This window comes from Saccoglossus kowalevskii, chromosome 21 (genome assembly GCF_978046115.1).
Source record: "Saccoglossus kowalevskii chromosome 21, keSacKowa6.1, whole genome shotgun sequence".
Lineage (NCBI taxonomy): Eukaryota > Metazoa > Hemichordata > Enteropneusta > Harrimaniidae > Saccoglossus > Saccoglossus kowalevskii.
This window is the reverse complement of record NC_140661.1, coordinates 19,696,394-19,724,079: the sequence shown is the minus strand read 5'-3', so window position 1 is coordinate 19,724,079 and position 27,686 is coordinate 19,696,394. Positions and strand designations below refer to the sequence as shown.

The window sequence follows — 27,686 nt, the reverse complement described above, 5'->3', positions numbered from 1 at the left end:
GTGTCAGTGTTTTGATGATCGCCAGTCTATTGAAAATATCCCGGTTTGAAGCGTGCCGAATTCTACCAGACCGTATATACTTGCTATGTTACGAAACGACTAAGTTAGAGAGACAGAAAGAGAGACGCGAACTCCGTCGACAATGTCAGCATATTGGCCGTAGACCTATACCGGTAAGTATTACTTTATTGTATGGTACGCGTCCGTTTCGGACATTAAATTCACTGCGGTCCCTATTCGTGTATCCCAGCTCTCAAATGAATCAAGCAGTACAGCATAACGAGTGGAGAATAATTAAGTTGCCCACTGGGAAATGTGCCAGTATTCCGGCAGTGTACGAGACACCAAGCAAAAGTACGATGCTCCTGCCGACACTCACATAATCTGCATTCCAACAAGAGCTCCATTTCATTTTGATTTTAACTGATATATGCAAAGTATTATTATGACATGGGAATAGTTTTTTATAGAGCATTTCAAATAGGGGCATTAGAGACGGCATGACATCAGTATACTATTTTCACGCTCCACAACCAATAGTGTTTTTCTTTTTATGCCGCTTATACTTAAGCCTGACCAAGGTTTTACTACAAGTCCACCGTACATCATTCATATATTTTTCGAAATATATTTAATGCGTAAAATCAAAATAACAGCGAAGAACAGTCGATGTATCAAATGCTGGACGTTAATCGGGGGGTATTTTTAGTAGTAGGGTTGAATATTGGTCCCTTATGACGTATACACCGCCCCGTGTGCTCGCAATACATTTGCACGAAGTCCGGTAAACGCCCATGGCGGATACAACGCATTGAAGTTTCCTAATTTCGCCGGAATTGCGAATTTAAATATTAAGACGCTGGCTGACACTCAATCACGTCATGGCAATGAACATGGTTGCTGCTATCTGTGGACAATGACAGTGCCCTTGTCGACTTACATCATCGCCAACACTCATACCGATTTTGACAAAGCCAATATCGATTTGACGGGTCTTCGATTTCAACACCGGGCGTGCTGCGCTTGTTTATACCGGTTTACTATTACAATTGATCCCGTGACGACGCGCTCATATTTGGCATAATCCAATCGCCAATCCCTTTTAAGAAGAAGAAAAGTGCACGACATCCCAATTTAAGTTATTCTAATTTTCATACGTTTCGATTTTGTCATAGGGGCGATTTCCAATGTACCCGCGCCTGCAGCCTTGTAACAGAAAAGTTGTTTTCAAATTTTAGGTCACACAGTTTTATCTCGTTTAACCCTGAAAGTGATTAGAGCCATGGAGATAAAAAAGAAAGATTTATAACTATTTTTCCCTGATAAATCGTTTCACTCACAATCTATTGTCATGCACTTGTTACTTAGCATTTCAGTCACGTGCAATGAAACCTGAACGTGTCTTGACCCCGAGTTCGCCACACTAGCGCGGTGTAATACTTTGTACGCTTGGCAGTATAAATAGGCTCGCTAGCCCTTTATTACCAACGCTTGTATGCATGCGCGACAACATATTTACATATAGTGCAGTGCCTTGTATTGATACGAACACCATGACGTCACCCTGGGACTTTTATATGAACTATACTTTCAGTTACTTGATAATTTTAACTTTACTTTCAGTTAAAGCGGGGGGAGGGGGTCGTCACCTACGCATGCACGGGAATTGAGTCCCAAGCGACGATAACAACACACGTTAAAAACTAGTCTTTACGCACGAACAGGTTATCTAGCAACAAACTACAAATAACTTCAAATGCAAGTTTAAACAGATCAAATCAAACCATTCACATATGTTCTCGCACAAATTATGGAGGTTCACTTAATAAATAAAACGTTACATAATTGATGTAAGAATTATAAAAATCGTCAAAAATGTAATTATTTTGTTGGTGGTAAAAAATAACAGTTCTTGCTACTGTTACGTGGTGGTGGTGATCTAAAAAAGAACCGTGAGACGATGTTAAACAGCAGAAGTGTCAGCACATTTAAGCAAAATATAACAAGATCTCAAAGACAAATCGTATCTATGGAACTATACTATGTTCTGAAAATCCACCTTACAGTGAAAACAAACTTGCTCTCCAAATGATACATTGAAATTGAAAGCCTCTATCTCATGACGTAGATAAAACATATCACATGACTGTCACATGACGATCAGTCCGCGTTACGCAATATTGAAACTTGGCTCCCTGCCATGGAGTCGGGGGAAACCCAATGGCCATGTCGGTATTGAGACATGACGCATCGGCTTGGAAATTTGATTTGTTCGAGAGATTACACTACTGCCGAATGACGTCAGTTTCTGAAAAATACAATCTCTAAAAAACTGAATACGTAACATGATTTGGGACCATGCTGATCCATTTTTTAAATTTTGTCTTTAATCGACTTCTTCCTGTAACCGAAATCAATTCGATTCGTTTTTGTACTAAATTTGAACAAGTATGATACACGTTACCGCATTTTCGTTCGCCAGTGTGTTTGTTTCCGCTACACTCTTCAGGTGCCGCAAGAGACCCTGGTTGTACGATGTGGCGCTATTGTGTACGAGTCGCGATTTTCTCAAGTATCGGAGGGCCAATCCATAAATTGCGCCCTCTAGCGCGGAGCGTTTTTGTGACGTCAACATCGCAATGATGTGTAGTCTTAAACCAAAACAAAATAAATTCTGTGAACGACGCTCTTTTTACCCATTTACGCCACGTGTCTCGGCTTGTTGGGGCGGTTTCTTTTAACAAACTGAAAACAACAGACTTCCAGTCTGGAGCCGCAGACCAAACACTTTGTGTTTATAAGTATTTTCAATAGTACAGTTCACCCACCGTGACAAAAAGTCCATTTTCTTTTTAAAAATGCGTGATCAGTCGTCTAATGAGAACATGAAATATTCGCTCGAGGGGGTCTTGGCAAACGTCCACAATTTTAATGGCCATAATATAATTCATCCAATGAAATCGTCCATCTGTAATTGAGTTTTACCATTGCCATCATTCTTCTACAGTCAAAGCACTTTGCAGGCGACCCGAGGTTCATTTTTTGGAAAGGTTGATGTGGTGGGCTTGGTATATTATGTGAATATTACCAATCTACATGTTGACGTTGTTTATCCCGCGCTCGTTCTGACTCGTACATTTCGAACGCATTGGGAGAAAATAACTACTTCTTTCAGGGCCTGAGGTCTTTTTTCTATTCACATTTTGCCAACATTCATATTCTGGAATTTTACCATCGTCCGAACGCGAGGTTTCACGAACTCGATGTAAACATACTCCACTTCCATACGAAACCGTGCGTGATTCTATCGAGAGGTCGCGTATTTGACCTCAGCAAAATTCATAGCGACGTATCCTCGGGAGCGGAGCTACGTCACGGACGTTCTACATTGCTAGGACGCGTACCACTGTACCACGTATTTCTATGGGCTTTGTGCGCGCTGCTGTGGAACGCCGGTGGAGCCGGTGAAAACTCGAGAAAACAACACAAACTCAACTTTGAAGTAATCCTGAACAACGAAATTCATATATGTTACACACGTAGGGCTAATCTTGTTACACTGTTCAAGGGACTCTCAACAACCATCGCAAAGTACCGTTTTCTGCGAGGATACAACGCGTGTAAAGTACATTGTTTGTTTACATGAAATTCGAACACGCGCTGATCGACGACCACCATTCTTTAAAGCTTGGTAACGTCTCAGTTTGTACTCGTTGATCTGCACAACAGTCAAAGTCGCCATCTTTGTTTATATGAGACCCATACTTGCGCACACGTGGCGCGACGACTACTGCCCTTTAATTAGCACACAATGTATAATGATGAAGCGATGGCCGAATACACCGATCTTACTTGACAAAGACGTAATTTCATGTTTATTTTTCCTACATTCCACCTTTTCTGCCGTACAAGTGAAGATTACTATCACGCTGTAGTTGGAAATATTTCTAATTTTAGTTAAGGGTTACTAACAATTAGGAATATAAAGAAGATATTTGGTAACTGTAAAAGAAAGAATATACCCAATCCAATAGAATGTTTTGCGAAAACTTACATATTCGAAGGCTGGTATCTATATTACAATTGAAAAGGGGGATTTCACAGTAAACGTAATTTGTATTTCGTATATGACCTCTGCACATTACCAAATATTGGGTGACATGCATATGTCGATTTGTGGTCACGTAAAATGATTCTTGCGAGGGATGTTTTTTTTTTAATTTTGAGTTAAGGTGAAGAGATTTGAATAATGTGATATAAAGTACTTGATTATTTTCAATCAATTAAAGGGTGGTGATCGTCAAACAATGTATTTGCACACGTTGTATCTGTCCCATATCGAACAGGACGCGGCACGACGACAACTAAAATAGGATATTCTGCGAAAATTGGTCAAGCTCAGCCGCGGGTGGGTTTTTACTTATATATTCACAGAAAACGTAGTTTGTCTTTCGGGTCGTATAGAATCTCGGCAGAACTGTACTATTTTACACAATAACAAATGGGAAAAAAACATCAATTAATGTCACAGCGCTCATCCTGTTTGTTTATCTATGTCTGCTGTCGTGTGAGTGAACAATTGTCGCTTGGGGATATTTTAAACAATAATATAGATCTAATAGTATACGCAGCAAAATTGTGCCAAGCTCAGCCGCGGGTAAACTTTAGTTACATGTTTGGTGACAGGTTTCTACAATAGATGTTTTTTTTTTTTTTTTCAAAACGCGATCGTTCTTATTGTAACTCCGACTTTATAAGCTCCGTTTATCCTCAGTGACAGACGGTTCATCGGCCTAAATATTCCTGTTCCTGTACCGCTTTACTATACCAGAAAATTGGAAAAGGTTATTATTCAAAGGCTTACAATTTTCTCGGGATAACGCCGTGAAACCCAGTCACATTAAATTAGTTTGGTTAGTTGCTTTAGGTGAAATATATGTTTCGACTCGGAACATAATTCTACATTAAAATACTATTTATTTGATATATCACATTTGATGTGAAAAATATGACAATTGTATCGCTGAATATACGTGTAATAATTATAATTACGTCATTCACGTAGATCAATATGCAAATTAGAGGTAGGGTATCCCTAACTCATTGATATTTTTATACTTTTTTTCCAATTTGAATAAAATTGGTGAAAAATTTTCTCGGGATAACGCCGTGAAACCCAGTCACATTAAATTAGTTTGGTTAGTTGCTTTAGGTGAAATATATGTTTCGACTCGGAACATAATTCTCCATTAAAATACTATTTATTTGATATATCACATTTGATGTGAAAAATATGACAATTGTATCGCTGAATATACGTGTAATAATTATAATTACGTCATTCACGTAGATCAATATGCAAATTAGAGGTAGGGTATCCCTAACTCATTGATATTTTTATACTTTTTTTCCAATTTGAATAAAATATGGCAGACCAGAAAATACCGATATCGAAGGGACGAGGAGCCCCTTTATTGCTACATCACCATTTTATCATTGTTTGTGCCTAGACACATAATACGGTGCTATGACCTGTGCTAATATCAATACTAACATTCCGAGAGTCATTGTCCAATCTTAAGTCTGTTTTTTTTTTAATACATGTCTGCATAACATTACCTTTGTCTACCGAATTTCATAACAATCTCAACGATATCTCAAAAACTCTCCTTCTGATTAATGATTTTATATCAGAATTGAATAAGTCATGTGATATATCACATGACGTTTTTGGAGTTGGTTAAATTTTTTGACCTGAATCATGTTAAAAGCTGTGGTCGTCACGCCGAGAACTGTTTGACATGGGACCCATAGCCGCGTATACAACGCGTGTAAAATACATTGTTTGTTTACGTGAAATTTGAACACGCGCTGCGCGACGGCCGCCGCCCTTTAACCAATTGCGTCACTTGCTCGATTTTAAAGGCTCATACCTCTAGATCTGCTACCAACCCAGTTTTACAACATGCATTTTAGAACGGCAAGTATCATATTTAAGTATTAAATTTGGTGTAACTTTTCTCACAGAGAGGTGTAACCGAATCAGTATTTTCAGCATCTGGCGACTGGACTAGAGTGCAAATGCTGTCTTTATCAATCGTCTAATTATGGCGAATTCCCTGCGCGTAGCGTTCAAACTTGGAATGAACTGAGATTATGTTATTTTCTAAACTGAATTATTAGGAGAACTCACAATGGAATTTAATGATCATTTCAATGAGAATTACGCTGACAGAAGTGATACAAAAAACAAACAAACGAACAACAACAAGAACACGGGCCCGAAATATGTATTCCAGCGACTTGTTCAATTTGAAGAATTAATTAAATTATCAGTATCAATAAAATCACAGTGCCGTCTGGCAATCACTTCAACTGGAACTAATGTGATTGTGAATAGGGCTGAGACAGTCCCGTTGTGCGGTTCATCAGAGACCCGAATAAAAAACGAAGTAGACTAGTTCTGTTTTGTAAAGTCACAAAGTGAGCGGTGCTTGAACTCAGATTGGCGGAACCAACCATTACGGTACAGGGAGGTACGCATGAGGATTAATAACTAACATGTTAACAGTTTTCGTCTCCTGAATTTCTCTAGTGTATTTAGATTTTTATTATTTTATTTTTTTATTATATTTTATATAAAATCAACTGTAGCATGGTATGATCTGCGAAGTATAAATCAATATATCCAAAAACGATTTATTTTAACTTAAAGAATATTTAAAAAACGGTTCCTCGAATCAACAGGTTCCATTCAGACTGAACGTGACGAACGGATTTTTCAACGTGACTTCCGCTCCATCGACAAAGTATACCTCTACAATGCCCTACGGACGGCACGCCCTGTATTTATACTATAATGTGTTTTTCCAACGAAATAAATTATATGCTTGATATATTTTCTTTGAAAGACGCCGTCTTTATCTCTCGTGAAGTGTGTAAACAAAGTCTGGCAAATTGAACACGCGCTATTTGATGATAAATTGAAATATAATGAAGGACGATATTCTTAGCTGAGTGAGTTATATTTAGCCAAATGTTATTTATCCATACCGAACATTTTATCAATGTTATTTGTATTACTGGCCCTAGACGTTAAATATACTCTAAGTAAGTAATCAATCGACCGATCATAACACCGTAGATAGGTTGTTCTACAACCGGCACTTTAAACACGTCATACAATATGCTACGTCACATAACTATATATTTATGGAGTTGATGTTATTATGCCCAATTCACGACGTGATTCGCTGGTTTTCATATATAATCACACAGGTGACAGTCGTCCTAAAAAAAAACACGAAAAAAAAAAATCCAGTGAAAGAAATACAATTTGCATACTAGATAATCACGTGACCTGCATGGAAGCCTTTCATGTAAAATAAAAGGCATAAACAAAACAAAATAGTCTGTATCTTTCTACAATAATAATAATGATAGCTCACCCCTCATAGTTGTTGGGATCAGTGACGTACTTCCTTAAAAGGGAATACAACGTGCATAATCTGTTCCGGTGTCAACAATATACATGATACATGCTTAGGGCGATTATTAATTAAATATGAAAAACATGTGTATGTTATGCGTATTCGATATGAAGTCGCGATAATATCCGGGATGATATTGACTTTTCTCAATCACTCCAGTTGTTTGACTACACGTGGGGCCTAAATAATAACGGCCTCTTACATGTATAAGTACCACCTTCGTACCCATTGTACACGAAGCAGTGACTCACCGCAGTACTATGGCGAAATTACAACCGTATGACTTTACTTAAATAAGGTGTTTCCTCATGGGCTTGCCAGTTTACATTGTAGTCGTGGACTAGGCGGCCCATACTGTACGCCCAGCGTCGAAAATCAGTACATTCTAATACCTGTGTGAAGTTAAACTAATGGTAAGTCTATGACCTCTGGTATTTTATCGGATTGTATTTTTATTATGTGAAGCTACATGATTAGTGTTAAGTTCCTCGACAACAATCAGGTAACCTATTATAGTGTTTGTTTACTAATATTTCAATATATACACACTATATCTGGAATGAATCGATCGATATATGCGTATATTTACGTCGGTTCAGTTAGTGTTGATTTTGTTCGTTAAACCATTAACCATGTGAGTTGAAACCCGGTCTGTGTGCTGTGGCGTCCTCGTAGCGTTGCGTCCGCACTCAATCGATAATTATTTGCGCCATGCTTGTTAGTATGTGAAATCTAAATATTTAATTTCACGAAGGTAAAAAAAATCACACACACGTCTTTTCTACGGCGTAACTGTGATACCTATTGTTGCGTACGTGCACGGTGCTGTTAGAGGTATTTCCGTTCAAAGTACAATACTTAGATTAGGCAACTATCACGTGACCCCAGTCAAACCCGTGTTGGACACTTTTAGGCAGTCCCAATACATAACGTAGTAGTATCCTGTATATAAAGACCATTCTTCGTTTGTGACCATTCTTTCAACAATATTTTGTCATTCAGCGATGAGTTTATAAAACAATTTCCAAGTGAAGTTTATTCGATTTTGATCAACTCATTGATTTTTTTGAACAAATACTGTGTCAAGTGTAATGAGTTGGTGATCCATAAAAAATAATCCGACCATAGCGTGTCATTGTTTACAAACAAGCGTCTACCTATGAGCCTTTGCGTTTTTGGCGTGTGTTGTTATCGTCACTTGGGACTCAATTTCCGCGCGTGCGCAGGTGACGATCCTCTCGCTTTAAACACCACATTTTAACAATAATTCAAAACAAAAGAACTAATTTTGATAAATTCGGGGCATTTTCTAGTTTGGAGTAGATTTTTTCTTATCTAAGCAAACGTTTACGATCAAATAGCCGTAGAAGCATTCCTTCCATTCCTTGGTGTCCATAATAAACATGCAAACTACGCTACACTTACACGTAGTACATGTACTATAGTATTAACGTCAACTGTATTGATCTGTCTTGTCGCGAATATATATATGCGTATCGCCGAGTCCTTTCCCCGGGCGGGTGACTCTTTCTAGTTTGCTAGAGATGTGTGGCCCGAAAGTCAAATTCCTTACTTTATTACAGACCATATGTATCGAAACGAGCAAGTTATGATTTAGTACAACCCATTATAGACTAAATGAGACTGTAAGACCATTTGATTTTACTGGGCCATTTAATTTTACCATTTTTAGCGTTTTCACTGGGTTATAAGTTCAGAAAAACAATGAGTTCCATTGTTATGCACATTCGCACGAATTTTATTTATCAGCGAAAATAACGAAATTAAAACCCAGTAGTGTGCACTATCAGTATCACCTGGAATCCAGTCATTCTGAAGAATGACCTGGTGAATCTACGTAGTCGACACAATTATATGTCTTCACTGATTGGCTTGTTCGTAGATTTTCGTCTCATCATCATAGCAACCCATTTAACGCCAATATTTAACAAATACCGTCCCGAAAAGTGGCACGTCCGCATATAAACTTTAATTTATAAATAGTTTATTTGATTGGAAAAGTACAATAAAGGACGTTGTTGAAATTATCAATAGAAAGAAAAAAAATACAATAGTATTCATGATAATTGCATGGAGAATACAAATAAAATGACAGAGGCCGAGTTTTGTAGTCTTTTTAACCGTGAAGGTCGAGATCGCATGGCCGAGCTGAAACGGTTGAGGGCAGTAGCACATCAATCCATCCGATATCGGTGCAGTAATAGTGAATAAGCGATGTACTTTCTAGCGCCCTACTTCATCGGCAATAATTACTACTTGTGTGGCAGCTCTAGCATGAGTCTTTAATGGAACACGTTCTAACGAAAAAACGCAGTGCCCATTTAGTGCCCATTATTACTTGGCGAGGGCAGCTACGAATTTGGCGCCAGATTATTGATTTTTATTTGCTTGGCACTATGCCATAAAATTGCATGCATTGTCAATATGTGTATATTGACAATAACAACTATTCGTACTCTATGTTCGTACGAGTCTATATTAGACATTGCACGGTTTGGTTAAACATTAATGTATACGTGTATTGTTTTCTAGATAAAATAAAAAAAATACAATCGGCATTCGGTCATCATTTGACTGATGTACATCTGTAACACGTAGAGCCATGTTTGCGCGTATTTGTTCTAATCGATATACGCATGTATGCAAATGTGATGTTTATCAGCCGGCCAATAGTCTCACTAAATTGGAAACAAAATATATAAGGCTGATATGTCCCCCCAAAAATGCACTACGGGGTGAACCATTAGAGATGTGAGTCCTCTGTGTGTGGTGTGTGGTGTGTGTGTGTGTGGGGGGGGGGGGGGGGGCTTCGGCTGTGCGAAATGTTTTCTTTCGCAACGTTGTTTTTCCCTCGTTGAATTTACTGTAATTGTGTGAAATATGACTATTTTTCTAGTATTGATCTCTGCAAGATGATTACATGTTTTTTTCTTGTGCATTTTTTTTCCAATTCTGGTATCGACCCCAGAGTTTCTAATGGTCCACCCCTAGTTCACTCATACTCGCGTGCCTGTCTATTTTTTTTCAAAGGAACAGATATTCTTTTTCTCACGACATCTGAGCCTAGTAGTTCGATGGATCGGTCAGAAATAATAAAAATACAATAGACGAGATTTATAGTTGAGAACGCCTGTAGTTGAGGTACAATTGTAGACGATTTATCTGTCAAGCCAAACATCATAAGTACTGGGGTGAGTTAACGGGTTCTGCTGAACACCCACACAGAGAATACCACATGCATTTAATTTTATATACTAGTATTAGTATGAACAATGAATCAGAGTCGGTTTGAGCGCAATACGAATGAAGTACAAATGGGATACATACGTTGTTGTTGATATTGACAGTTGTGACTAAATGACCGTTTTCACAAAAGTTGTTTCGTGTTTATAAGTGTAATATCACAATAATAAACAAATTCATCGGTAGATGTATTGAAAATCAATCGGCATTATTTTCAAATTGACATTTGGGTTAGTTTTTCTAGTGTCTTTGGTTTAACCTTTGTTTATTTATTGTTGATATTTAAATGTGTACATGTGTTCCTTTCATTTCATTTTTTACACATATAAATCTAAGAGTATTGTATTGTAGTTGATAGTTTTTTTCGGTATCATTTATAAATTTTGACTTAATGTACATTATGGATAATTTCGGATATTAATGTCTGTCATAGGAGAATACACTCTTCAGACAGTGTTTGCACATAACGACGTTTCATCATAGTGCTTTAACTGAAAGAGAAACAAACCTGGACAAATGTTTTCAAGGACGTGGTGTCTTTGTTGAACTGTCGCCAGTGGGGGTCGTGATGGTGTTTCACACAGACACACGCGAAACTCAAAAACAGCAAAACATGTATGCATTGTGATTTGTTTATTTCTCTGGCATAAAGAGACGATGTTTTCCTAGCCCCGTACACCGAGTGTATTTTGCCCCAAGGCAAGCATTGAAACATCGACGATTGCTCGTAAAACAACCTGTTGTTATCATATGAGGTCAAGTGCGGAATCTCTTTTAAAAAACTACAAATACTCTTCCTTGACCGAATTATTTCTACTCATGATGAATACCAACACAACTTTTCTGGTTATTTGGGGTTCCTCGAGGTGAGGGTGGGGTAAATTTTTGACCTGTATAGAGAAGAATTTGAAAACAAACATCCACTGAAAAGTTAAAAAAATAAATCAAGCACGAAACTAGTGCACATTTTTTCTGATGATCAACCCTCTATGCTGATACGTTGAAGCGTGGATCGAACATCAAATTGCCTAAACTTGAAAAAAAATCGTCCAGAGCCTGTTCGACGAAGAGCGAGTGTTACACGCTATATACAAGGTATATGGTGAAATACTTTCATGGTAACTCTGTTCAACTGCTTTGATGCTGCATTGCCCCAGCAAAGTTAGCATGATTCAGAAAACATTGATATAAGACTTCATCGGCATAAACTGCAATGAAACATCTATCATAAAAGTTGTAGACGAAAACAAACAAACATAACACGTGCTCACATAGATACGACTTCCGGTAATGAGTACTGTATTGGGACAGAAATAGTGTGGACGTTCACATAATCTAACCCCCCTAGTTCATCCGTGATTTCATCCGTTATTCTCTAGATTTCTTCAATTTTACTACAAAAATCGCCGACGAGCTGTCAACCTGGTTGTCATTACCAGCTGCAAACTAACAAATCACACTTACTTGTAGCGTAAGGACTTTTGTAACACTGTCGCGAGAACGATGACGTGAACTACTAGTATGTTTGACGATAGACCGCCATGAACTCCGCGGTCTGTCTCCAATTGTGTATAACCACCTCGGTCAGTGGCTCCGTTAGCTTAACGCGCTTAACTGACCGAGATTCAAAGTGGGTCAAACGTAAGTGACGTAATTTGAACGACAAGTTAGTACGTGTTGTTCAGCGTGTCTGTCCGTCTGTCCACCTATTTGTCCGTCCGTCCGTCCATTGCCACAAGAGACATGAGTAGTAGTATCCCAACTGACTCTCAGACCGCCGTACCATTTATTTATTGAAATGAATGATACATGAACTGATTCTAGTTTCCCCAACTTGTAAGACATAAATTTGGGATTTTCGTTCTTTGTTTTGAATATGATAGTACATGTAAATTTGTTGTGAGCAGAACTGGTGCAGAAACTGTCTAGATATGTCCAATGACATACAATAATATAAATAATAACTTTATTACGCAACTTAACCATCTGTGGGTTTAGTAAGGTAAAAAATGATTACAAAAGACAAATAAATTAGACACACTAAAACACTAAAATTAAAATACACTGAAATTCAACAAAAGAAAGTAATAAAAATTAGAAAATTTCTGAAAAAAATGATTAAACAGCAGCAAGGTTCCCCCAGACCACAGTTACATATTTAACTTTTAGAAAATTGTATTTTTTAAATAATTTGACAAAGCCATATTATTTCCCATTATTTTCACGAAGCTTTCCATTCTGGACAACTCATTAATTTTTATTTTAAAATACTTCAAGACATGTTTTCTCTCTACTTCATAAAAATTGAAATCTAAGATGAAATGCATTTCATCTTCAATTTGATCTGAATTGCACTTTTTGCAAGTTCTTTCATTTTCTGGGGTTTTTGGTTTACTCTTTCTTTAATGGTGGTTACATGCGCATGCGCATATCATATACACCATCGATGATACTGGCCACTGGTCACACGTTGTTATACATTATTCACAATGTTAATAATATGTATATACCATGTAGCGTGCACACGTTGCACATATAGATCTGATGATTTCCACATTGGTCACCATCGTGCTCACTGTCCGATTTTGTGCAGTCACACGCCAATAGATTAAAGCGGGAGGGTCGTCACCTGCGCACGAGCGGGAATTGAGTCCCAAGCGACGATAACAACACACGTTAAACATGGATAGACGCTTGTTTGTAAACATTGACACGCTATGGCCATCTGACGCATGTGCAGGTGACGACTCTCCGCTTTAAAGCCGTGTTCTAATTTCACGTAAACAAACAATGTAATTTACACGCGTTGTGTACGCCAGTATGAGTCCTATATCGAACAGGACGTTGCGCGATGACCGCCGTCCTTTAAGTTCACTTCAACTATTGTTCACTTCAACTATGCTCTTCTGTCACAATCTCAATGTACTGAACACGGAGCCAAACCGGGCATTGGTCCACTATGACATATAATGGGCAATGCGCAATTAATTTCACTATGTTACACTGCAAAAGGATTAATTATTCACTGGGTTTTAATTTTGCTTATTTCGCTGACTGGAAAATGCGCTAAATTAAACCCCAGTGGATATGTAAAATTGAGCACAGAACACATTATCTAAATGATAAAACTGTGAATTTAAAACCCACCGAATATGCCTGAAATGGTAAATCAGTGAAATTTAAACCCAGTGAAAATTAGTCATTTCACAGTAGTTAGATACTGACTATACTCGAGTGATTGTAAGGTCGTAACAGCAAGTGAATCGTTAATAATATGTTACGCGATGCGGTACATACTCCGATGAACAGGTCGTGCCAGGCATCTGTCATGTTACAATTGTCGTTTCTTTGGCTGTTGTCGTGCAACCATCGGTATTTAGATCGGTGACCGCTTTAACCGTCTGATTGTCGAATGTGTCCCCCGTAGAAGAAACGCTATTGTTCGTCTTTTTCACTTTGGTGTTCTTGTATTATCTGAGAAATGTGATTGGCCTATTCCGCGAAGCACGTACACGCGTGGTGACGTCAATTGGTCAAATGATTTTAACCGTCGTTTGTAGTTTATAAAAACAAAATTATCTTTAAATGTTGCCATCATCAGGATATTACAAGTATCTACACCGATAAGTATCTGTTTAAAACACTAAATCGGAATTCACGTAGTAGGACATCTCCGCGTTCAATTGACTTTTTTTTTATAAAATTCCGACGCACGTTGTCATTTGACAAGATTTAAATTTATCTTTGACGCTCCCATAAGTATTTGCTATGTTTCATGTTTCACTGACAGAACTACGTAAATGCATGACACGCCGCGCCGTTCATATATACCAATACTAACAGAGCACACTCTAAACCCAGGGTAAACACAGCTAGCAAATATCAGAATGGAGCTGCCCCCCTATTGGCAGCATTTTAACAATTTGCCGCCTCTCAGATGAACCTACCCTTCCCGAGATGGACTGCAATAAATTGAGATGTGCATTTCTGTAAAGAGAAAACCCAAACCCCATCGTATGGTTATCACGTGAAATGTATTATATTTGGCTTCAATTTCAACAGCAGACGATTACGGTAAAGTTCACATTGGCTTGTTCACCATTCACATCCAAGCACACTATCAGGTGTGCACTGACGTCATACCCATGTTTGTTTTCGTGATGCATGGTACAGGGCGGACAGTCTAACAATGATAGCGGCCGGGCAAATACAGGAGCGCGTCAATAACAACCACTTACAAATTATCGATCCGGGCTTTTAAGGAAAACAAATTACAACAGTTATTGTAAACCGAGCCACAACCGTATATAACCAAGCGCAGGAAGCGTGTTTGCCCGAACTGAACTGGTCGTTGAGGAAAGAATGCCGTTTAGGATTCGAGTGCGATAGCTGCTTCGCAACCCTGATATACACAGGTAATTGCATACGTCCTGCAGCCAGCGTGACGGCGACTTAATTATTTTGTCTTTCAGGTAAGCTCGGCAGTATTGGTTTGAAACGTGCGTTAGTCCATCATTCCACGTCGTACGTAGTTAATCACCGGTATTCGCTCGCGGGGTATGCGTTGTTTAGAGCGGAAACTACGTAGTACATTGTATTAACGTATGTCGAAGGGATATAAAAGCCTTAAAATTGTGCTACTTTGTTGACAAACACCTGACTACGTATCATTGCGCTATATCGGAAGTGCATTTAACTGTAAGTTGTCTTGGTTTAACGTTAGCCGCGTGTTATTGATTTTATGAGCAATTGCGTTAAAAACAATATTTTCTGCAAGAGTGCGTATCCCATAACTGGTAGTCCACGTCACAGACACATACGAGGGGATTCTCCATATGCGCGTCGTCAAAGTCACCAAATTACAATTTGGGAATGCCTTCTCGGTACATTGGAAGTCGGTCGATGTGTAGACTAATATTTGAGTTATTACATTTTTATTCCCGTTCAGACGAGTCCGAAAACGGGGACTATTAATTTGGATTCCGTCTGCCCGCTCTTCTTCACTTAAAGACAGTGTATGGCGAGTTTAATACATATACACGCTGATTATCTTTGTCATACGGTCTGTCATTTGTTTTACATTTTGATGACGTTTGACCGACTGGTGGCCATTTTTGTCGCACACTTTGGTCTCGCATGTCCTCGGCCTTGCCTGGGTCGGATTGTCACAGTCGCTAAAATATTGAAACTGAATGGGACTATGTCATTGACTTGTTTGAATACAATTTCACGTTAAAGGGCGGTGGTCGCCGCACTGCGCATGTGCAACATTTGTGTTGATAAATATTGATTTTCCCACAATCCAACGCGTTCTTCCAATGAAATCATCAGTATGAGTTTTGACCTGGGCGTGACTTTCACTAATTACGGCCGATGACTTCTTCGATACCTTTCAATCGCCAAAAAAATTACCTAATTAAGGCTTGGTGGCCTTTTCAGTTTGCATTCGTTGGTCTGCGAAACAGTCGAAGCCGCCATCTTTGTTTATATGAGACCCCTATCTCGCGCATGCGTGCAATACAACTATGCTAGAATGTATCGTATACTACCATGGCGGTCATTTTGTATATCGGACCACTCTCACCGTGACGACAAATCTTTGGCGTTATAATATTCTGCATACAAATTCAACGACAGCAAATTTAAACTGGTGAGTGGTAACTAAGTGACCACCGGATAGCTTCATACCAGACCGTTACGTGTAAACACATTTTGAATACTGGTAACATCATCTGTTGTTTTCTGTGGCGTTTTCTGAAAAAAATGGGTTCTTCCGGAATAAATATTTTATAAATAATCATAAAAGCCGTTCATGCCTCCGACAAGACTAAAGTAAACGTAAATATCTCTTAAAAATAAATCCATACTAAGCTTGGATGCGAATTAACAAAACCATCAGGGGATAGCGGGACACTAATTCCATATATGGAAGTTATTCGCAGCTCAATCTCTCAATAAATAAACATACTACTATAAATATGCTACTCTACGTGAAACACTTGGTGACAGTCGCTTTTGAGGATGTATATTCAAATATACGAATAAAACGAAAATGAATTATCGGTGACCCCGGCGACCTTAAAAACAGCGTCTTATATTGATGACCTTGGAATCGTTCTCATATAAGACACTGCGTATATCTAAATTTGATTATTTTCCGCTGGATATAAATGGTCTTTGTCTCCAAAATGATATGCGCTTCGGTAATCAAATCGTTCGTCGAGCCACGCGAGGGGCAGACGTTAGTGCATGGCAACAGGTGGTTGTTTGTTCGTTGCTATAACTTGTTTGTCATGAGAATTGAAGGGTGGACTTGGGGGATTATGGGATGCACACTGTGTATATAATGGCCTTACTGTGCAACTTTTCAGGAATATAGTAAAATTTTCAAATCTCTTAAGTGTGCCTGGAACGGTTGCCTTCTAGGGCAACTTTGCGATGAATGAACCGTGTGTACACTACTACAGTCGATAATATCTTGTTTCAAAATTCACACTCGTTGTTATGTCAACCGGTGATATCTCAATTACAGTTTTGTCGAATTCAAATTTTGTCGATGAATAACATTAACCGCAGATTTTTCCTATTTATATTGTATTTTAACCAAAAATATCTTCAATATTGGGCCCTGAAATTGCTCAACGGTGTAACTGTTATCAGATATAAACTCTCAGAGTTGAACTCTCGCCCTGTATTTGTGCGATAACGGCGCCAATCAACGCAAATCGCCCTCGCTTATCCACAATCCCTCTATCATAGATTGCCTGTGGCTTATCGGACTAATTAATTACATTACTGGCCAAGGACAAGGCCATTATTGGCGGCTCGGATCCAAATCTGTAAAACCAACACCGTTATCCAGGTGAGAGCTGAGAACTCTGATTTGAAGGCGTACATTTTACACCAATGTGTGTTTTATTTAGTGTTTTTATCACGGCTGTCTTAAATCGGTCAATGTGCGTTCTAGAATTTCCATGGATACTGTGCTGTAACCTGGTTATAGTAACTATAGCTACCTAGATATGCATGTATGAGTATGTATGATGCCATTGGTGGTTTGGCATCAAAATTAGGCATATGTTTGACGTGAAAACAGGAGATTAGAAATAAGACCCCCGTAAAAATAATGAACGGCGTTTCCTAACTTGTACCATTTCTCATACACAGAGAGGCCGGCATTATCTCAATGTTTGAAGTCGTATTTAACTTTATGTTACAATCGAATGTACCACGGGTACGTCTCCTCTGCTAAATGTTATCGACGTAAACCAAAGGTTGGTGCTGTCTGCTACACGTTTTCGGTGTACACCAAATGATTGACGTTCAGACCAAGGCATGGTGCATACAGAGGGTATGTTTATTCACAACAAACGCTCATAAAACTAACGACAATTTGCGTTGATACCGAGTCGTAATCGTACTTTTCGGTGATACATACTAATGTCGGATTTGGGCCGTCCGCAGCACCAGATGTGTTGTGACGGTATTTTTCGATTAACTTAATCTAGTACGCAATAAGGGAGATTAACTCGGATTAATTTTATAAAAAAAAAATAAACAGCTCAAACTTACATATCCACATGAGTAAACAGCGTTGAAGTAAATACACCATACCTCTCAACGCTGCAATGACAACGACTCGAGCAAATTAAGTGCGGAGATTTGTTGTCATGGAAACAATGAAACAAATACTTGGGTGGTGCAGTTAAAATAGATTTTAAGATTGAAATGTTAATCTAGCTCGAGCGTGATTGACTTTGAATTCATTCGCATATTAGTATTTTATTCCAAATATTGAACTTGAAGTTACCTAAACGTCACATTTAAACTGTACTAAGTTCACCCAAATGTCCACACTTTCAGTGAATTTAGAAATTTTGTGTTAATTTCGGTATATTTTGAATATTGAAATTAATACATTTCGGGGGAAAATAATATTTTGACGAAAATACATAAATACATTTATTTACCATTTACTGAATATATCCGTCCTTGTTACAGAAATAAAAGGACATGCTGAAACAGTAATTTCATAACATGAGGGGAAAAAAACAACAGTTCAGGGATCATTCAAGAATCGAATTCAGTGTTTCTCGTTATCTTTTCTATTCAAATATTGGTAATTTTAAACAAAAAAAGCTAAACTCGCTTTTCTTCAATGTAAATTAAATATCACGTACAATACACGTACAATGAATGGCGCCATTTAGCGACGAGCCACATCTGTGACGTGCATGGATTTAAAGGGCGACCTTGATAATGCTTTGATCTTTGATCGTCGGTGAGTGAAAATTTGCTATACTTTGAATGACTAACAACTACACAATAGACAGTTGTGGCTATTGGCTCTTTAAACGACATCATTTACACCCTGTAACGTCGCGGAAACCCTCAACAAATATCAAGATAAATTTGCTTGAAACAGGTTTAAAAAGAAAAAACGTAGCATCACGGCTGTATACGTCAAACCTGTAAATTACTTTCAATCAATCACCGTTCTTGCTACTAAGCGGAAGACGTTTAGCGAGCAACAACAGCGTTTCACTCAACACTCTGTATTGAATATACCTCTTTGTTATGTTCGACGTGCACTTATCCACATAAAAATCACGCGGAGTGCTACAGTGACGTAAGTGTCTGCGACAGAATCTAAGGTTCACATCATATACATTTCTCTTATTGCGTGCCGTGTGACATATTCTTGAAATATAATAAAATTAAATCAAATTGTATTGCGTTTTATTGTATGCTCGATAATCGATAGTTTAATCTGCTTGCACCAATCCAGCCACTTTCTGGTGTCTATTTCCACTAACATGCGCGTACGTAATTTGCAATTGACAGTAAGTATAAATAAGGCGCATGCGCAGATACGTGACTCCTCATTCCGTGATCAAAACAACGTTTTCAGTGAATCAATCAACATGCAGAACTCATGATATCATTGATACTATTTATCAGTGTAAAAACACCCAGAATCGTGATCCAAAGCACACCCCACATATGTCTCGCATTTTTCTTTCGCTTCATGACACAACAGCCCGCATTGAAACCGTGATAGAATGTATTTTACACGATTCGTCGCCATTGCCACCATCAACTTTCAATCTTCTTCTCTCCGTGTTGTTGACTTCGAGTTAAGAGATAAAACAACTGAACAGTGTTGTCAATGTTTTACACTCATTATCAGGCAGACATTGATAGGATAGTTGCGAACTAAACCCACGATAAGACGTAAGGCTATTTTAGAGGAATAACCAGCTTCAAAAGTCAGACGAAATAGCTTGGACCCCTTTCCCGCATCTGTATCTTCAACCACAGAAAGGCGCAAAATGCCACAGAGATTCCAGTGATCTCCGTTTTCATGGAAACAAGCAGGCGCGGCTGTTTGTTTCTTCTATTAGCATTAAGTTCATCGATGTACTGGCCGATACTCCGTAATGGATGTAATATCGTTTCTATATGTTCAAACCTATCCATTAAACGTATCGTTTATATCAAATTTGCTTTAAATTCAATTTATACAAACGTAATTATATTACCCTTGTAGGTGTTTTCAAACGCAGTCAGTGTGTGGTTGTCATACAACGCAGCTCTGGAAATTTCGCGGTAAAAATGTTAGTACATGATTTCATTCAACTTTGGCATTATCTCTCAGTTACCGCTCAGCTATCAGCAAATTGTGCTAATCCAGTTCAAAATAAAACGAATTGTTGGCTTAAATTAAATTTTAGTGGTCTTAATGCAATTTGCCGCCGGGAGAGATGCTGTTTGGAAATATGAGTAAAGGTTTGTGTACGTGTTCAGTGACGACGTGTTGATTTCACCACGCTATGGGAGCCTTTAAAATAATAAAATTACAAATGGTGGATCATGGGTAAAATTAATGTGAAATAATTGTCTGTAGCTTCAAAGCAGAAATCGTTTATAGGTTTTACTCCACTAATAACTGTTACAGTAGACACGGTCATTCTCGTATTATAACCGTATTCGTTAATTATAATAAAAAAGAACGGAACTCATGTTGTTTAATGCGAGATTTATTGTGAATGTACTTCCGTGCCCTTGAAAAACTCTCTGAAATCCAACCAGCAAAGTATTTTTTTTTCAAAAGGATGTTTTGATTTTACTGCCTAGTTGTGTGAGTTAGATGTCGGCAATTTTAATAAACTCCCGGATTTACGACTCACTGACTATACCTTAAGTGTTTACGACTATATATGTAAGAGAAATTACATGTGGCGTGAAAACCGTTAGATTGTTTTCAATCCGATTGCTAAATCAACCAACCACAGGAAATGTGTTGCCTTGACGACACGTTCAATAACCGAAAGGTTGAAAAGCTTTTCCAATTGGTCCGAATCTCGAGGTACGCCATGCCGCCCGCGTTTTGGCGAATCCTTTTCAGCTGTCATGGTCTACTCAACGGTAGCCATAGACATTGATATTGCTGTAGGCGTGCAAAATGGTGATCTGAACTGTGAGAAGTCACGGGAATTTGACTTTTTAAACAGGGGCGAAATAATTATCACAAATGTCACGGGATCACAGTCAAGAAATATTATATTTACATTTCAGCACTGGTTTCTATGGTGACATTGTTTCTTCATATCTCGACATTTTGCTCGGTGACTTAGAAAGAAATATCAAATATTACTATTGATATGAATCCTAACATTTTGAAAACGGTCAAAAATACATTTAATTCTAGTTAGTTTCCAATGTGATTAAAATTGGTGCATTGCACATGTGTGCAGTAACATGCGCAATATTGAATTCAGGGTGAATTAATTTCGCCATAATAAGATTCTCGTGTGAAGTAGCCTAACATATCGGCGGTGTTCCCCTCATAACACACTTCACCAACGCCTAGATACAATGCTAGTCACGTTAATTGCAATCAGCGAGTGGCCATAAATTTGATTGGTGGTTAAACAATGTGTCAATCATCTGGTTCTCACGTGATTCCGGGAACTCTCTACGTGTATTTGAGATGGGTGAGTGAAGTAAGTAGAACACCCCCATCAATTCTAGACTATGTATTAAGCAGTGTCGTGAAATTAATGGTCGTCTGATGTCAGTTACTGAAATGCAGCGCGTCTGGCTTTATAAATACTGCGCATTGCCGAGTGCAGGAAGTGGCATTTACGAGGCCACAGGAAAGCAGGGTAACATTCCACCCTTATTAATTTGGTCAATATCGATGTCTCGTACTCTGATCAAGCGGAAGCTTTTAAGAAATACGCAATGATTGCGGATATGCCTATCATTTACAAATATCGCACACCAAGGAAAACCACACTGCGGTCCCATAGAATCAATACTATTGATGTCGGGTTTATGACCAACCTTATCCACAATTGAACGCAATTAAATAAACAGACCCACCCGAAATAGAACGCAATTAAATTCCGTCATGGTGAAGTTTACCGTCATTCATGTTTTAGAAACTGTGCTAAGTGATCCATTTAAAACTGTGCTAAGTGGTCTATTTAAAACTGTGCTAGGTGGTCCATATAAAATAGGTTGATAGGTTCATTAGTATCGTGGCTCGTTTTAAAATCAGAACACGGAGAGTTGTCAGTTCACTGTTGGGGGTTTGAAAGAAAGGGAGTGACTTATACTAACGGAACTGTAATTGGGAATATTGATTGTTCTTTAACCTGAGTTACCATTCAGGTAGGATGACGTCACAGATCTGAACGCTTTAATGAACCACAGAGGTCGTACGTAATATGTGCAACTCCTACAGTAGTACAGTTTTTTTTTTATCTATTTAGTATAGCGCCTGTTTTTGCAATTTATTTCAGAATACACCGAACCAGGCTCTATGTCAACTGTCGATCGGCTCGCTCGATTTTTATGCAATTTTCTATTATTTGGTATTTTTTATTTTATTTTTTCGCAGGCAGGGATTTCCGAGTTACGGCCTTTCTTCGGATATATCGACCAAGCACGAGTTTCCCCATATAATATACCGTGTGAATCCAGAGATATCTTGTGCTGGAGTCTCTGTAATATGACAAAAACTTGATGTAATTTCACCTGTTATTTTTCCTGTTGAAAATCTTTTAAAATAGACAGATAATTTGAGCAAGGGCAACACTCCCCTTACTGAATATTAAATGAAAGCTCCCCCGGAATCAGTTTCATCCGGAAATTGAATACACATATTAAAGCGGGAGGGTCGTCACCTCCTGCGCATGCGTCAGATGTCCATAGCGTGTCATTGTTTACAAACAAGCGTCTACCCATGAGCTATTGCGTTTTTAGCGTTTGTTGTTATCGTCGATTGGGACTCAATCTCCGCGCGTGCGCAGCTGACGACCCCTCCGCTTTAATTGAATTCCTGCTCACTTTCGCTAAACGTTTGCCATTTTTTCTTTCCAGATATTAGTTTGGAGTGAATAAGCATAAATCTGGTGTGGATATTGAGTATATTAAGCTAATAACCGTAGCTAACAGTGATATTTGAAACGTATCGAATCTGTCGAACACTCTGTTCCAATGGGTTACAAGGAAAACAACGACATGCAACAGAAGAAGTACAAAGAGGCGAACCTGAAAATGGGAGAGGCGTTCAGGAGCAACAGCTTCACCGAGATAAGAAGCGCCCTTAAGGTGCGAGATGCGGATATGAACTTCAAGGACCCGTCACGCGAGGAAATGACTCCACTGATGAAACTGTGTTACACTGAGATCGGATCGAAGCACCGACGAGAACTCGCCAGGTTGATAATTGAACAACCCAAAATGGACATAAACACACAGGACGAGAAGGGAAGAACTGCTTTGGCGCATGCGTGTATTCTCGAACTTGACGATCTAGTTCGAGTGTTTTCGGAACACATCGACATTGATCCGAACATTGCCGACGATGCCGGTAATACTCCTCTGATGTATGCGACTCGGTCAGGGAATATCTCCGTTGTAGTTGCTCTTCTAAACTGTTTTAGGAAATTTGGATTGGAAGTAGACCAAGCAAACGATCTAGGTAAATATAATACGTATACATATTGTTTTAACATTTTCTTCAGATGACATACACATTCTCCGAGAATCGACTGCGGGGTATCATGGGTAGTACAGACTTCTGGTTCTGTCACGACAGATGACGGCGAGCAGCAAAAAAGACATTTTTTGTTTGTCTTGCTCTCAGCTTTCCTGAAGAACGTCTTGAATATTAAGTGAAATACAAATTGTCACCAAAAAAACATTTATGCGGTTGAACTAATAAAAACGCGTCAAACATCAAATATGTTCCAGATACTTTTGCTGCAGATTTGGCCAACTATGTTAATAATGTGATTTTGAGTAACATTTACGACAGTATTTTCAAGACATCGTCGACACTGTTGCAATGGCCACTTACGAGACATAGTAGTAGTACACCATTTCTGCAAATCGCGCCCTCTAATGACGAAAGTGGTGCTATGACGTAAATTTGTGAAACGCCTAACTCCGTTTAAAGCGTCGAAATCGTTCCGATCTGTAATAGTCCATCAATCAAACTTTTGAGAGATTATACTATATTCTAGGCGAAGAATGACTACACAACTCAACACATTGGTCGATTTTAACGACACTGCTTTCACCATACACGTCATTTTGACGTCACGGAAGCACTCCGTCGCGGGAGGGCGCGACTTATAAGACAAGTGCGTTAAATACTTTTCTTGTTCTTCTTTTCAATAGGTGAGACACCTTTACTGGAAGCTGCCAAGAACGGAGACAATAACATTTGCAGACATCTTGTAACTATCGGGAAAGCGGACTTGACCGCAAGAGACAAAGTAAACTACGGAACCGCTCAGGAGTATGCGATGGAGAGCGGACGCTGTCACACCCCCGATATACTGATGCTTTCGCCAGTAGCTCAAAGAAAGACAAAACTCAGGCGAGCTAGGGAGGCCCGTGGAAAGAAAATTTTGTCAGATTATGTGACCGAGACCCGGCATTACAACCACCAAGTGTCTGAGATTCATATGCCGTTAGAGTCCTGTCCCAAAAAGGATTTCGGATTTTTTGTTGTTAGTAAAAACGGATTAAGCGCGGAGGAGATGCAGGCAAAACGTAGCTTGTCTTTTCAAGTCGGGAGACATCTCATGGAACGTTTGACGGAGAAGCCAGATTTGGAAAAGCGCGAGGAACAAGAGATGGACGAGTATTTGACAATGAAAGTACAGTCAAGTTCGCTCCCTAACTTGGCTGACTTGAACCACGGATATGAAAAGTGGAAAAGAGGAGAAAGTCCCCTAAGTAAATCCTTTCCGTGTGGCGCCCCTGTTGAGCAGTGTGACTACTCCAGACCACGGGCATGGACGACAGGGAACGTTATATTACCTCCAGTAAAAACAACATCTACGAAACCAGGATCACCGCGCCCTGCTACAAGAATATCAACATCCCCCAAAACAATCGGACATTCATCCTCGCCTGACTCGCAGCGACAGAGAAGAACGGGGGTCGTTTCCAAATACGCGAACACACCGTGCTCTGGTACCCCTCGCAGCCCCACTGGAGGTCCACGCCTAACAAGTCCTGGAACAAGCCCGCCACGACCAATGAGAAAAATCAGCTTGCCGTCTCGACTACCGTGCATGCCAAGTGGTGCGAAAACTACGACGCCACCTAGCGCACCGCCGCCGAGGCAGCGGAAGATAAGCGCGCCTTCCATGTTACCAAAACGGATGCACAAAAACCCGCCGAATGCGATTCCCTCCTATATTTACAAGGAATGGTGAAAACACTTTTATAAAGTCACATTTAGCATCATTCTATAAGCTAAAATTCAATTTATATCACGAATATTATATTTAAGATTCATTTCGCGAATGTGCATAATCGATATCGTGGTGTACATAAGAAATAATTTTTCCGGTTAAAATGTGAGTGTCCCAACAGTAATGTACAGATATATTCAAAGTATTTTTATTTATTTGTTGGCGATATTAAGTTAATATCGTCATTGCATTTACAAAGTGTGTGATAACAATCTTGAAGACAGCGAAAAACATGTTTTAGAAAGCTTTTATCCATTTTTTTTAAATATTCACATATTCATAAACGTCTTGTACTTAATTAGGTTTCTACATTTAACGACAAACACTGAAATATTTGAAGTACGTGAAACAGAAATATATATATACTGTTCGAATTCGGATCCCTGGCAAGTCTGTTACCATGACATTTGTTTTATATTACTTCCGTAGCTATTTGATAATCAATAGACTAGTTGTGGGGTCCAGTGTCACGTGATAGAGTCAGTACGTCGTCAAACCCGCCATCTTGTTTGTCCTAGTTTGTAGCCTTCATGTTTTATAATTAGATATAAATATTACGATTTCCAACCAGCCCTGTAAATGAATGATGAATTTTGGGATACTGCGAACATCTGACACAATTATTTTCTTTCGATGTCAGATCGAGTATGGAACCAAATTCTGAAGATCATCAGTGACGTCATTGATAAGAATGCCGCTTGTGTGTTACAGTGTTGTATTTCAAACGCATGTTTTCGCTGCAACAGTTACAATACGATCCCCTCACATACGGGTTACCAGTTTTGTATTATTTTAACCAAGAACATTGAAAGCGCCACAGTCGCCACGCACCACGCGTGCAAATCTCATGTAAATAAACGCTGTGTTTTACACGCGCCGTCCATTTCACGCCGCGGAACCCGTGACGGATACGACGCGGTGGCGCTTACACCAACACTTATGAAGATACTTGATATATAGCGAGCGATGAACACACGCATGTTACATTAAGCTCATTTTGGGAGTATTTTGCCTATTGAATTACAATAATTATCATATTCGTTTATTACATAAATATTAATTTGGAACCAAGTCATCAACTTTTGTTTGTTTTAGTACAAAATATAAGAAACACTTTCCGAAAAAACGTAACACTTGTGGGAATATATGTTCACAAGAATCCAGAATAAGCATTATTTCATAAAAATACAAATATTTATCACCAACATTTAATAATTCATGACAACCATAAATACCCATCTTATAATCACATACGATTTGTAACCACGTTTGCGTTTTTTTTTTAAACTAGGTTTTTTTGTACAACATCATACAATGCAATCTCATTGTAAAGTCTGATGATATGTTTTGTTGGAAACCGGCGGAGAAAGGGGGCTTGTAATGAATTACAATAACATGAAAGTTATTCAATCGCCTGTTAAATTGTTTGCAAACTATTATTATATTTTGTCGTGCCAGTGCCAAACAAGTTCTCACTAATGTTCCGCCCAAAAGCCTGAACTTTGACCTTAAGTTTGTAAATGCATTTACTATATATTACATTGTATATTTCTCATTGAAGTGAAAAAGACAATCATTTTACTGTATATATTTATGTGTTATTTAATCTTAATAAATAAATATAAATAAACATATAGCGTTGTATTTTTATTTTTCATATACGGCGATACAGCTAATTGGACCACCTAGTCGTTAAGTTATTCATTCTCATTTATCCAGTAGACTAAGTATGCTCAACCAATTAAAATCAGTGTAATAATAAAGAAGGACAGGAAACTTGAAGACATTACTTAGTGCAAGAAGAAAGACCGTTTGAAATATAATAGAGTTCAATATAAATGTATTATATGGTTAGGTCAGGCGTCCTAATTGCTGAAAAGCACCATGTGAGAACAGTGGCCATTGATATGTCGTGTTTATGTTTTCGCGGCTTTGAAAGTTATTGCTAATGGATTGCCACTTTTGTGAAAAATTGGTGAAAACCCAACGTCAAGTAAGACCAGATAGATTATTTAAATAACACTATATGGTTTTCCCTTTCGGAATCCGAATCATGACATCCGAAATTATTTAACAATTATCGATTGTTAAAAGATGCAATATCACAGTGGATAAGACTTGGCTTAGAGAGTTTGTCTGTCTGCCCATC

General features: G+C 38.6%; 1 protein-coding gene and 1 long non-coding RNA gene across 5 annotated transcripts; one reads left to right on the top strand and one right to left on the bottom strand.

Annotated features, from left to right (window-relative positions):
* On the top strand, nucleotides 1-27,171 carry LOC100374675 (uncharacterized). Of its 4 annotated transcripts, none has more exons than XM_078008853.2 (3): nucleotides 1-173; nucleotides 23,145-23,748; nucleotides 24,450-27,171. In XM_078008853.2, the coding sequence occupies exons 2-3, from the start codon at nucleotides 23,262-23,264 to the stop codon at nucleotides 25,496-25,498; spliced, it is 1,536 nt and encodes a 511-aa protein (XP_077864979.1). In that variant the 5' UTR covers nucleotides 1-173; nucleotides 23,145-23,261; the 3' UTR covers nucleotides 25,499-27,171. The 4 variants fall into 4 exon arrangements, with proteins under 4 accessions (XP_077864979.1, XP_085351103.1, XP_085351102.1 ...); XM_085494977.1 differs by lacking the exon at nucleotides 1-173 and adding an exon at nucleotides 7,822-7,903; XM_085494976.1 differs by lacking the exon at nucleotides 1-173 and adding an exon at nucleotides 15,058-15,169.
* LOC144350782 (uncharacterized) lies at nucleotides 22,546-23,508 on the bottom strand. The gene is made up of 2 exons (XR_013420340.2): nucleotides 23,316-23,508; nucleotides 22,546-22,766 (listed from the first exon to the last, which is right to left on the bottom strand). It is a non-coding gene; the product is annotated as an uncharacterized LOC144350782 (long non-coding RNA).
* Nucleotides 27,172-27,686: the final 515 nt, after the last annotated feature.

Coding starts and splice junctions, on each gene's coding strand:
- LOC100374675 (XM_078008853.2), top strand. CDS start 23,262: ATGGGTTACAAGGAAAACAACGACATGCAACAGAAGAAGTACAAAGAG. Junction 23,749..24,449: donor AGACCAAGCAAACGATCTAG/GTAAATATAATA, acceptor TCTTTTCAATAG/GTGAGACACCTTTACTGGAA.